Here is a 14197-nt window from a genome sequence, read left to right as displayed (position 1 = left end):
AGAAGCCCAAGAATTTGCTAAACCTCGCCAAGTAACTGTCGTCCCACCAGCACCCATCCAGATCCTAAAACATCCCCTCAAACTCCCCCCCCCCCCCCCCCCCGGGACCTTCTCCAACCACTGGCTTCTCTCCCTCAGAGGCTAGCACCCCATTGCTATCGTCAGCCAAAATGATACTCAACGGAGTCTGCTCCTCTTCGTTGACCTCAGAAACCAAAACACCGATGGTCCCCTCATTCAATGTCACCCGTCCAAAAGAAGAAGGAGAAGGAGAAGAGAGATCCCGACCCCCCATAGGAATATGACAGAGATCGACGTACCTAGAGGCCTCTTCGCATAAAGCTTCGTCAGTCAGGAACCCCCGATCCATCATCCGAGAGGAAACTCGCGTCATCGAGTCACGCGGCAGCCCGACGAGGGGATCGACTTCTCCTCTTGCGTCTTGACTTGCGCCCCTGGAAATGGGAAGCGACTGTAGAAACCGAGCCCTAGGAAGCGAGGATGGGTTCTCGTTTCCATAAAAGGCCCCATCTTTCAAAGCACCAGCTTGAACAGGCCCACATGCCTCACCCGACACCCCCTCTCTTAAGGAAAGGGGATTGGGCCTTGGATCCCGGCCCAAAACCATCCGGCTTTCAAGACAAAAGTCTTAGGCTTCCCCACAGCTTAAAGCTGAAGGGCCAGAGCTCCTGCTTGGGCCTGCCAGCCCACTTCCACAGTTGACCAAGCTGATGGGAGAGGACTCCCTACCCCCTCCCACTAGGTCGGCTGGACCACTAGCCCATCTCCTCTCATCAGTCCCTTCTACAGAGGCCTCAACAGAGGGAAAGAGAGTTTTTCCTCCATTATGCGCCACGTCTTGTACCTCCACCTGCAACCCCAACTGCTCCACCCCCTTCCTTTGACTCCCACAGCAAGCCACCCGATGAGACCCATCAACTTCTTCACCCGCCCTTCCCGGAGGAGCTTCCCGCCGGTACCACCTGCGAGAACCAAGGTGCAGATTCCCACCATAGATGAAGGCAAAGCACCCCGTCCCCAAAACTATATGAACAGAGCTAGGTACCTCCCAATCCACACGCTTCACCAAAATCCTCGCCCATTGCATCTCAAACATGGATTTGGTTCCTTCATCCACTGCTATAAATCCTCCGCACCCATCTCCAATACTTTTAAACACCTCAAGACTCCAGAGATGGAGTGGGAGCCCGACCACCCTAACCCATGTCTCTACGGCAATGGAGTTCTTTAAGGAGCACCCCACCTCCGGATTCCATTTGTCCAGGATAAGCCAATTTTCCTTAATGCTTCTTTTGCCTCTGGCCAAAACACGCTCAGCCTCTTGAGCCTGCTCGAATTCGATAACATAATACCCCTGCCCAACACGGCAATCGACAACTTCCCCTTAACCTCCCAATTCTAGCGAGTCCAATTCCTAACGAAATCCAACTCAGGTAGTGGAACTGAGATAGAACCCCACCTCCCTATTAGACAATGTTTCAGATGCTCTAGTCTACCACGCACCTCTTTTTCCCCTACCTCTAACCACACTGACTCACCCGCCCTTCTTGGTGTTGATTTAACAGCTTCTGCAAAAGACTTCATTTCCACCCCCTTTTCCTTCCACTGAACCTTCAGGACTCCCTTCGGCTTCAACGGAACCTCTAGCACATTGGTGATCTTTAATCCTTCTGTCGGTGTCACTCCAAGACCTCTCAACCTCACAGCCAAAGAGTTCCATCCACTGGCCTGACCCTTCCCTTCAGGGAAGATAATGCTGTATCTTTTTGCTTCCATATCTCGGACAGAGCATAGGATGAACCTCCCTGCCTTGTTCAACCGTCGCTCCATTCTAAACTTTTTGTTTCCCTCCAACCATTCAATAGCCCATCTTTGATCATCCACCTCTCTACAACAGGTTTCAACGCCTTCCAAAAGACAACGAAGGCTAGCCTCCCCAAATCTAATCCAAGACTCAAAGCCCCTACTTCTCTCCCATATGCATCCTTTCAACTTTCCACCCGACTCCTCAACCTCAATCTCAAACAACTTAGACTCCACCACAAACCGACTTCTTCCTCCCCTTAGACTCATCTTCAACATAAGCTTAAGACTTAGCTAGTAAGTTGTTAGGATTACCAGTGGGTTCACTGCAATGATTAACACCATCACCATATCCAGTCTTATAAACATCATCTGTGCCAATTGCAATCTGGTAAAATATAAAGAATAAGTCAAAAGCCACTGCTATTTGATCTACCTTTATCCTTTACATTCAACTAACTTATTATTACTATGATTATCATTTTGTAAAACAATCCAATCAAATCATGGCCACAAGAGAATGAAACAACCTGCTTAGAGTGGCAAAATATTTACAGTTATTAAAACAGGAGCTGCTTGGAGGATAAACTGTGTTTTCAGAAAGTCTACTAAGAATTTTGTGCAACTTGTCATTGTGCAACTTGTTATCTTGGATCAATACATACATACACACACACACACATATATATATCAATTTTTCCAACAAAACAACTTCAAAATATCTATTTTGACTTCTTAAACCATTTCTAAGAATTTTTCCTAATATTTCCAATATATTTTATAATTTTTGTCTAATCGATATTTTGTGTTAAAATATCTATTTTGACTTCATATTACCAATATATCCATCAAAACCTATATTTTCATCCTTGAAGTGAACATTAACACTTTGGAAAGAACTTGTCAACCTGACAACAAAGCAAACCTGATGTAATCGAGCTCTTTTCTGGAATATTTTATCTTCATAGGAGCCTACAGCCTGAATGAAATGCTCCACATTGCTTAAATTTGGCTGAGAAATGAAAAGAAAATGAAACAGAAAATAAGAAAAATTCTACAGCAAATGAAAAACTGAAGCAAAATGCAATATGGCAACTAGATCCATGTAGCAAATAACACAGGTGACAAGTGCATACCTTGCTTGAGTCAGTCAAATAACCACCCATTGCCCTGAGTTCCTTCTTGTATACTGCCATCAGCAAATTAATTGCACCCTGAAAGCCAGTCCATGTAAAGAATCGAAAGCAAAGAAGGTATGCAACCCTTAACATGCATGGACAATTCAGAATACCCAAGCCAAAGAGAATTTTAACTGTCACAAAGAAAAAAAATGTCACATAGTTTCTAATGTTATACATGCAGCATTATAATATCCATATCAATACATCCAAATTTAGACTGCATTTTTTTTTTTTTTGATGGATATCCAAATTTAGACTGCATATGAACATCTTATTTAAAAGGTTGAATAGCCTTTCTTTTTATAGGTAAATTTTGTCCTTATTGGAAGTTGAACGTGAAACTTCCCACAAACCCTCCCCAACCCTTTACTACATGAGCCAGGGCTCAAGTGTTAAGTCTGCTATATTCCTTCATGATTTGAAACTTGATAGAGTTCGCATTGAGTCAATACTATAAAAGATCAAGAACATTTATACATCAATATGATTGTCTTCTTTGAATCTCCTTACATTTTTAATTATGATTTCAGTTTCAGAAGTACTGGGTTCTAACTTAAATGCAACTTCTTATTTTATTTTTTTTTTATAAGTAAGCACAGAATTCATTAAAAAGAGGCAAACTAGCCACAAAGTATACAGGGGATATACAAGGCTACTAAAGCCTCACAAGCAAAAAACCCACCACCCCTTATCTGGAGGCTAACCACTCCAGAAAGCCTATAAGGGAATACGGCTCCTCACCAATATACAATTTAGCCCAACCCCATATGTTACAAACAAAAGAATATTTAAGTCTCTGAATTGCTAACTCCCCCCCCCCCCTCTCTTAAAAGCTAGTCTATTCCTTTCCTTCCAAACCGTCCAAAAAATAACGGAATGGAATTCCAAAGTTTTTTCCTTTTTTCCCCCACAAAGGAACCCCTCTAACTAAATAAACCTCCTTTACAGTTTCAGGAAATGCCCACTGAACCCCAAACAAACCCAAAACTAAATCTCACAGCACTCTGGCCACTGTACAATGAATGAGAATGTGATTTACATTTTTCTCTTCACAAGCACGCAAAAAACAGCGATTGGGGAGCTGCCACCCTCTCTTCTGGAGTCTATCAAGAGTCATAATCTTCCCCCAAGTGGTTTCCCACACAAAGAACACAATTTTAGTTGGAACTATCTCCACCCAAATTTTATTTTTCGGAAAAACAACCGTCAAAGGCCTATCCAACAGGCTGTAAACTTCCTTTACTCTAAACTACCCCTTTCCTCCTTCCTTCCAAAGAACCGAATCTTCCTCCAAAGTTATCCTGTGACCCCTCAACTCACGAAGCAAGTTGCCCACTATATCCAATTCCCAATCATTAAAATCCCTAATGAAACTCAAATTCCATCCTCCTTCTCCAAAATTCTGGTCTCACATTTCTTCTATTGTCGCATTCCTATGAGCTGTCAAAGTGAAGAGGTGCGGGAATCTTTGGGACAGCACTGTATCCCCACACCAAAGATCAGTCCAGAACCTAATTTTATTGCCTTTCCCCACTTTAAACGCTAATTTTTCCCAACACCATCCAGCTTCCTTCAAAATCTCCTTCTAAACCCCCACTCCAAACGCACCCACAGCCTTTCTTGTCCTCCAACCGAAATCCTCATGTCCATGCTTCGCCATAAGCACTTGCTTCCAAAGAGCCTCCTTATCACAAGCAAATCTCTAAATCCATTTGTCAAGTAAAGCTTTGTTCAAAAGGGTTAGCTTCCTTATTCCAAGCCCCTCCCTTTCTCCTTATCCCCACAAACCACCTCCCAGTTGACAAGGTGAGCTTTCCTTTCCAGATTTCCCCTTCCCCACAAAAAATCTCTTTGCAGTTTTTCTAACCTAATTGCCACCGATTTGGGCATGCAAAAAAGGGACATTTGATACACTGGCATGCTTGCCATTATGCTCTTAATAAGAGTGATTCTCCCACCCTTTGAAATATATTGTCTTTTCCAAAGGGCAAGTCTCCTCCTCACTTTCTCTTCTACCCCATCCCATCCAGAAACGGCCTTATTTGGCGCCCCCAGTGGCAGCCCCAAGTAGACTGCAGGCAGCTGCCCCACCCTACACCCTAGCTCCACTGTCATCTCGTCCACCTCTTCCACCTCCCCTATCACAATGATCTCGCTTTTTGCCAAATTAATTCTTAACCCTGATGTGGCTTCAAAGCAAAACAGAATCCAACTCAAATGCGTTAAATGCTCCTTTTTTGCCTCACAAAACACGATTGTGTCATCGGCAAAAAGCAAGTGTGAAATGTGGACAACCCGCCCTCTACCACGCTGAATGTTACACCTCAAAATAAATCCCCCTTCCATAGCCCTTCTAATTAAAACATTCAACACTTCCATTCCCATGACAAACAGATAGGGGGAAATGAGGTCCCCTTGGCGCAGCCCCTTCGAGCTTGAGAAGAAACCAGCTAGGACTCCGTTCACCATGACTGAGTACTTAGCTGTGGAAATACACCACCACATCCAACTCAACCACTTTGGACCAAACCCCATTTTTTGCATAACCTTCATTAGGAACTGTCAATTAATGTCATCATACGCCTTCTCAATGTCCAACTTATAGATTAGCCCTTTCTCACCCCTTTTTTGTCATGCATCAATCACCTCATTTGCTATTAGAGAAGCATCTAAAATTTGTCTTCCCATGACAAACGCGTTCTGATCAAGGGAAACCACTTTTCCTATCACTTTTTTTAGTCTATTGGCCAGCACCTAAGTCAATAGCTTATACAGCCCTCCCAAAAGGCTGATGGGTCTAAAGTCCCCTAGATCCTCGGCCCCTCCTTTCTTTGGTAACAGCACCAAAAAGGTGTTGTTGAGACTTTTGAGGAAAACATTCTGCTCATAGAACTCCTTAAACATATCCAATATCTCCTCCTTCGCAAAGTCCCCGCAACTTTGCCAGAAAGCCAAAGTGAAACCATCTGGTCCTGGGGCTTTATCCCTGTTCATATCCATCAAAGCAACCTGAACCTCAGCCTCAGAGAAAGGGAGCTCCAGCATCCCCGCTTCTTGAAGACTGATTTGGTTTAATTGCAGCCTTCCAATGTCCGCCTTCCAATCCGAGCTTTCTGAAAGCAACTGCTGATAGGCATTCGCTACCCCTTCCCTAACTTCTTGCTCCCCTGACAGCCTCACCCCATTTATCTTGATTCTGTCCATGTAATTGGTTCTTCTATGGGCGGATGCCATACTGTGGAAGTAGCTCATGTTTCTATCCCCTTCCTTTAACCATAACTCCCTTGAAGCCTGTCTCCAATGGGTTTCTTCTAATTCTACCACTTAGCATACCCCTCCTTGACTTCCTTTTTACCAGCTAATTCCTCCTCTGTCAAACTTCTCTCACCGTCCATCCAATCCCAATACTCCACTTGTTGGAGAGCTGCAACCTTATTGCATTCCAGACACCCGAACACCTCCCTATTCCAAACATTTAATTTTTATTTCAACTCCTTCAGTTTTGCAGTCAATCTAAAGTTAGCGCTGCCTCTAACCACCATCCCCTCCCACCAACTACGGATTAGATCTTTAAACCCCTCGACTTTGAGCCACATATTTTCGAATCTGAAAGGGGTGGGCCCTCTCCTTAGGCCACCCCCCTCAAGTAAAACTGGAAAGTGATCCGAGGTCGGCCTAGGTAACCTTCTCTGAACTACCCTACTGAACTGGTCAAGCCAGCAGGGAATTACCAGAAATCTATCTAACCTAGCCCTTGACTGGTTATTAAGGCCCCCACTCCAAGTGAAAGATCCCCCTTGCAACTGTAAATCCACGAGACCTAGCTCATCTACAACCTGAGCAAACCTCCTCATAGTTGAGGTTATTCTCCCTTGTCTAAATGCAACTTCTTATGGGTCCCATGCTTTGATTTTTGAGAATTAAGAACTAATATGTAGCTGTTAATTGATATACATGAATGTCTTTCATGGAAATTACAAAGATTCTTATTAGTAACATAGCTTTCTTTTAATACTAACATTTGCACAACATATGTCTTTGCTAGTTGAAAGAAAACGCCAACACCATTCTATTTCATAAAAATAAGTGCATCTAAATAAAGACAATCTCTTAACATACCTCACGGATCTCCAATGTGGGCATATGTGGCAAAAAATCATTGCCAACAAAGAAACACATGAAGATAAAGTCATCCACAATGTGTTCAAAATCAATCTCAAATGGAAGATTAGGGATTCTCATTTCATATTCCAAATACTCTCTGAGAGTCCAAATGTTGAGAAACTGCAAAAGACCAGTGCAAGTCAAAGAACAAAAGCCAAAAAGAGCTAACAACATTGTGTCCGCATGCGCAAAAGATATTACCACCACCTAAATTTTATGAAATTAGGAAGCTACACTAACCTGGTATGGCTTTTTGACCACACTAGCAGACTGTCCTTTCTCATCAAACTCCCCTGCCTTTCTCTTTGCCTTTCCTTCACAATCAGCTGCTAAATGACCCATTTGACCGCACATGAAACATTTATCTTGTTGTCCAGGAGTGAACACAATCTGAAAGGTATAATTTAGAAGCAGATCATCTGTCACTAGTTGTCAATGGAAAGAATTATAAAAAAAAATTTGCGAATGCTGAAAAGTAAACCCTACAATATTGCCTTTGTTCCAAAGAAACAGAATCTGATAAACTGAATAAACAATCATGAGATGAAGAAAAAGAAATTAGAGGAGAAAATATTCATCCCAGCAGTTTCCTTTACTCTCTTTTATAATAAATAATTCTCCCAATCATTAGTCAAATTTTGATAAAATCATCCAGCACCAAAGAACCCAAAATTATAAAAAAAACTATTCTCAAAAAACAAGCAAAACTTCTGCATATAGTAAAATACAAACCTCTCTTAGGATTGAAAAATGAACTTCATGTGTAGCTAAAGCCAACATGATTAGATCTGCATCCTGTTGTATGGCATCAACAACAAAGTAGAAACCATTAATCAGACGTTGAGGCCATGCCCTAACAGTAAATGGAGATCAATTTAACTTTTAGAGATTTATATTAATGTTATAAGTATAAAATATTACCAATCCATACAAACAATGCCGTGTATTTGGATCAAAACCAGGAAGATTTCTTTGAAGACGAATATATGACATTATTTTGTGTTCCCCTTCACCAGGAACATTTGCATCAGAAAGGATGACCTTCAAAAGAATGGAAAGATGAGGAAAAGTTAGAAAAATCTTCTTTATTGATATCCACCATTGATACGACAGCATTAAAGTTGCAAAGGCATTTTTAGTGGAAGAAAAATAAAAGCAGAAAAAAAAAAAAAAAAAACAAGTAGAGAGAAATGCACAGGAACTTGACAACGTACCTTAATAGATTTCCATCCAGGATCATTGTTTAGTCTAAGATGAATATAGTACTGCAATGCAACTGACAGGACACCCATAAATTCAGTTCCAGGAGTGATAACATTAGAATCACAAACTTGGGACTGTTGTTTTGGAGGAAGCTTTCTGCCCTCCTTCTCAAATTCTTCACGTAACCGTTCTTCTTCAGCTGCCTATAAAAGAAAAGGTGGCAGATCAGCAAACTGGCACGATTTTTTTCTCTTTTTGATAGTACTTTCATTTTTTTGGACAGCAGCAGTTATGGTTATAGCAACAACACGAACGGGAAAGCAGAACCAGAAGGCATTCTAGAGAAAGAGAATAAAGGCAGGGATCATATCCTGGCAATCCCGGATTGTTAAAAGACTGTTTTACTCTCAATTTATAATTTTTGGACAGATAATCACGTAAAGGTTCCAAGATGAAAGGAACTTCAGCTAGCAGGTCATAAGGATTCTTCCCCCATCTGATAGCACATTCACCAACCCATTGGAATAATTGACAAGAGAGACAATAAAGATTAGATGATGGTAACTTATCAAAAAAACAAAGATAAGATGAGAGTCATTGGATTATTGAGCTCCAGGTGTTCTTGTTATATTTCATACACAAACCCACCCCTCACACAGAGAAAATTAAATATGTATATTTGGAATTGCAAATGCCTTGTTATATAGTCATGCATCCTTTTTCATTAGTTATAAATCAGTAAAGAGATGTGTCCATTTACAAATGTCTTCCATGATTACTATATACACTGTATAAAGACATAAACCTGTCATTTTGTATGAACTTGTATTTACTATGGGGTGAGAATGTAAATGGGAGCCTGCTATATTCTTATCTGCATTTTTTTTAACAGGATATCAGCATCTTTAAACTAGGTTATCTCTAAAATAAATACATAAGTCATCATTCTCTGACCAATATTTTTTGGTAAACAAACTTTCTTCCTATAATATACAACTACTAGTTTAACTAGGTTAATAGGTTCTGAACTTTCCATGCATATAGCAGAATGCCTAACTAGCATATACACACAGCACTCACCGCATCAGCTGCATCTTTGGCTGCTCTGAAACGCCTAGAGCGTTGTTGATTCATTTTAGCCCTTGGAGCAACACCATCTATCAGTTATTTCCAAATAATCAGTATCACACAAAATGCATATGATATTTTGCCATCTTTTACATAATGGTACCAAAGAAATATTTTATCTTCATACTCACCAATAGCCATGTACAGAAGCTTTCGGGGTCGTACCATCACAAAAAGTCTATCGATGTAGTCAAACATGCACTGAAATACTTCATCAAAAGTTGTTGGAGAAGGCTGCATACAATGAAACCAACCATTCAAATCTCTTTCCAAAAATTTAAATAAAAAATAATGATATGCTTACTCAAGAATAAGACTGTCTTTTTTCTGATTAGAAGGATAAGAAAATATTCATAATCTCAAGTAAGATGACAAGCCCTGAAGGCTTCACAGATGGCAATCCATCTTCTGAGACTAACAAACAGACTATTTTTTCATTCAAATGCATCACAGCATCAAGCAAAGAGAAGCTGTGCCAGACTAACAAAACCAACAAGAGCAAAGGAACGCCCCACCACCACCACAACAACAACAAAAATAAAAGGACCAAGAAACACATGAACAGATGCAAACCAACAAGTGGGAAAATCAAACTCACTCAAGCCACAGGAAAAATGAATGCAATAGGTGTGAACTAACTTTCTTACTTTGTTTATTTTTTGATAGAGAACTCTTTTTTTACACTGACTAGAACTGAGACAACCTTTCTGTTTCCACCCCAACTCCTTGCAGTCTGAACCAGGCCTTGGGAGCACCAACCATATAAAAATCTCAAGCATAAAAAATTTTATCTGCTACCATCCACCCTACTAATCAAGTGATTGATCGTTACAATCTTGACCCAGAACGCAACAACACATCCAGAAAAAATCATGCTGCAAAAACAAGCCCCATGTTTATGAACTGGAAAAAACAGATCACCCACTCCTCTGATATTCAAAAGAACAAAACCATTTCTATCATTCCAGCCAAACCTATCCTCCCCTTCTATCACAACCTTCACCAAATAAAGCCTATTAAAAGGGATGTCAGTGGGTTCTAATTTGCAATCATGCAACAAACCTGTGAATGATGGACTGTGCATTTCTTTCCCAGCAATCATCGAAAGCTCAGAACAAAAAATCTTCAACAGAACATCACCAAAACATAAATCAGGTTTTAGAAAAAAAATCTTCAATGGAAATATCATGACAACAAAAAAAAATGTTACTAAGACCTCAAACCATTCCATCCAAAGAGATATCTCTTTTACAAAGTCAACCAAGCATTTATAGGACTCTGACATCATACTAAAGCACAGCCCTGCAGAATCACTCTTCTATCACACAACCCAAATTTTGAGAATACTGCCTTTCTCCCAAACATTCGGCATTCCTCCTACACCTTGATGCCAAGGTACATAACACTGCCCCGTGGTTAATACAACGAAACAGCTATTTCAAGAAGCTTGCCATCCACCACTTCATAAGCTGGTATTTAAAATTCCTTCTTTTTTTTTCTTTTTTTTTTTTTGTGATAGGCAAAAGAAGCAGATATTAAAAACACTTGGAATGGGCACACAGAGTACAAGCTGGTATTTAAAATTCTTCCCAAAGACAACCCACAAAAATATCACTTTTCTCAGGGTTCTCAGTCACTAGACCAAGGGAAGACAAGCACATGTGAGAAAGATGCTCAAGGTTCTCTAGTTGAAAATTACACTTCCTTCCCTATATGAGCAGATCATGTTCCATCCCCAATTTTAATCTCAGAACATCCAATTATTGGGCCCCCAACTGCTACAAGCATGAATTTGGCTGGTATTGTGTCCAAACCATTTGAAAAATTGTCATCCAAAGGCAACCCCCGATTCAAAATCCAAGAAAGAACCAAAAAGGAAAACAGGAAAAAGGAAAGAAGAAAACCAATTCAATATCCTACAAACACATAATCTCCAATGATATGTGTTTATTTCAAGTATAAAATGTTAGAATTTTTATCCCACCAAGAAATAACACAATCATCAAGACAGACACTCCAAAACATAGGAGATGCATACTTGAGATCTAAACCTAGACAATCGGAGTGTGTATAGAAACTATAATAACAAAGATCTAGACTCACCCAGTGCCTCATATAATCAAAATTTAAAGTTTTAAACACCTGGATTCTGCTTCACATTAACCCATATTCTTTTTCCTCCCAGTGATCCTTAAAACTGCCAAATATAGTTCTTCTTGATTATATCAGGGTTGAATATCATTCCACAGAACCACCAATAAGGCCACTTTATCCTTATAGGAAAAAGTAGTTCAGCATACTCAATGCAAGAATGTGGTGATTGCTCAACCACCTTACATCAGAAACATTCTTAGGACCAAGCATGGCAGTTGTGGTTAGAACCAAGCAAGGTGATATAAACATTAGCATATATATACATATATACGCACATATTTGATAGGTAAATGGAGATTATATTAAGAATAAAAAGTATAATCAATGTATACAAAGCAACCAAAAACTAGAAGGTCTGAATACACAAAAACAAGCAACTGCGCCCTATGAAGAGCCTAACCAGTCCACAAAATCTAACAGCAACATAAAACCATCCCCAACGTACAATCTAATCCAATCCCAAAATACATACAAAAAAACATTTTAATTGTTGATGTAACTCATATCCAGCAAAATTGCTGGAGGCTTTATACATGATATGGTGTACAAACAAGGAAAGAGTTTGGCTGGAATTTGTAGACAAAGTTAGAAGGAACAAACTCAAGATTAAAAATAAAAATAAAAATAAAATAAAAAGAAGGAAAAGGAGAGTGAAGGAAACATGTGTGTATCTCACACATTCAGGAATTCCATAGCAACTAATTCTTGAAGCAGGGAAAGGGAGAAGGCAACATCACAATGGACACAAGTCACACAATATATAATCACAATATCGTCATGCCTCGCATTGGGAAATCACTCTAAATATATTGCAAATCAAAAAACCTACAAATGTTCCTTGAATGCTTATTTTCCCAGGGGTGATTAGGAGCTACGGCAAAACATTACCGACAATTTCAAATTTCCAAACCCTGTTCAAAAAAAAAAAAGACGCTTTTAACAGTTCCTTAAAGCTTTTATAAATTACATCCACCTCATATATGAAAAAACTGAGAGGAAAATTTAAATTAAATTAAAATTAACATATTTTTACAGCTTGCTAGGTATTCTGTGTGCAAAAAAAAAAAAACACCTAATATAGTAAGCCGTGGTTTTTTTAGTTCTTTGTTCCAAGCAGCAGATTTAGTTTCTTTTCACAAGTTTTTCAGACCCTAGACTAGCAAGATGTAGAGAAAATTCAATTCGAACGGGATAGAATCATACCCGGTCTTCAGGATGAAAGCAGGGGTGAATAATCCCATTCATGTCCAGGTATAGATTGTCGTATTCGATGTTGTTAGGGTTAGGTTTACTGGTGTCGACAGGAATCGAAATGCCATCTATTTCGACTGGTTCTTCTTCGATCACATCCACCACCACCAGCGGATACTTCTCGGCCAGCCACCGGTAGAACGCTGGTACTCCCATGGCTGATCCCTTAAGCCGCCAAGTTCACGGATGTAAGACCTACGAGCAACAGATAAACAACGAAACCCTAACCCAATCTGAAACTAGGTCGAGACGGAGAAAAAAGGAAGGAACCCGGTTTCGAGAGTGAGTAATCTGGCCCGCGATGTCAAACTAGGGCTTGCGAGTTGCGAATCGCAACTTAACTCATGGGACAATGATACCCTCGGTTTTCTAAAAAATTGCTACGAAGAGCAATAGAAATCCTTTCGGACATTACGCGGGTGTTTGTGTCTTTTCAAGACAGAAATTTATTGTGGGTCGGTTTCTCCTATTTGGCCATTATTTATTCGGGAAGATCAAATGAAGTATAGACGAAAAGGGGAGCTTTGACCCAAAATGCTACACTTCAAAAAAAAAATCCATAAAGTAAACCTAATGTGAAAATAATGTCCAATCTAGTGCGTTTGTGCCACATCATAAAACCGTAGTTGATAACTACGGTTTTAATTCTTTAAAACATTCAAAACCGTAATCACCAACCACGGTTTTAACTTTTTTAAAATTAAAACCGTGGTTGGTGACTACGGCTTTGACTGTTTTAAAAAAAGTCAAAGTCGTAGTTACCAACTACGATTTTAACTTTAATTCTAAAATCGTAGTTGGTGACTACGGCTTTGACTATTTTAAAAACAGTCAAAGCCGTAGTTACCAACTACGGCATCAACTTTAAATTTATATATATAAATAATTATATTACTTGATTTAAAATATTTAACTTTAATTTATTTAAATAAAATTATTATATTATTTTGATTTTAAATAGACGAAAAATATGTGAGTGATTTAATAAAAATATTTAACTTTAATTTATTTAAATAAAAATATTTAACTTTAATTTATTTAAATAAAAATATTATATTATTTTGATTTTAGATTGACTAAAAATATGTGAGTGGTTTAATAAAAATATTTAACTTTAATTGATCTCATTATTTAAAGAATAATAATATATGAAATTAAATAATTGATGTCTTTAATTTGATATAAAAATATTTAAATAAAAATATTATATTATTTTGATTTTAGATAGACTAAAAATATGTGAGTGATTTAATAAAAATATTTAACTTTAATTTATTTAAATAAAAATATTA

General features: G+C 39.1%; 1 protein-coding gene across 1 annotated transcript in view; it reads right to left on the bottom strand.

Moving 5' to 3' along the window:
- Positions 1–13407, bottom strand: part of LOC100260845 (5'-3' exoribonuclease 3) — a 36878-nt gene extending 23471 nt beyond the window's left edge. Inside the window, exons 1-10 of the mRNA XM_002280200.5 lie at positions 12858–13407; positions 9632–9734; positions 9453–9529; positions 8384–8575; positions 8091–8210; positions 7902–7964; positions 7410–7559; positions 7125–7289; positions 2961–3038; positions 2750–2836 (exon numbers count right to left, since the gene is read on the bottom strand). Of these exons, the coding sequence (XP_002280236.2) occupies positions 2750–2836; positions 2961–3038; positions 7125–7289; positions 7410–7559; positions 7902–7964; positions 8091–8210; positions 8384–8575; positions 9453–9529; positions 9632–9734; positions 12858–13061 (1239 nt within the window). The 5' untranslated portion in view covers positions 13062–13407. The remainder of the gene's footprint in view (positions 1–2749; positions 2837–2960; positions 3039–7124; positions 7290–7409; positions 7560–7901; positions 7965–8090; positions 8211–8383; positions 8576–9452; positions 9530–9631; positions 9735–12857) is intronic.
- Between the last annotated feature and the right edge of the window lie 790 nt (positions 13408–14197).

The sequence above is a fragment of the Vitis vinifera genome, chromosome 18 (genome assembly GCF_030704535.1).
Source record: "Vitis vinifera cultivar Pinot Noir 40024 chromosome 18, ASM3070453v1".
NCBI lineage: Eukaryota > Viridiplantae > Streptophyta > Magnoliopsida > Vitales > Vitaceae > Vitis > Vitis vinifera.
The sequence above is the reverse complement of the archived record's forward strand: the minus strand, read 5'-3'. Positions and strand labels throughout refer to the sequence as shown.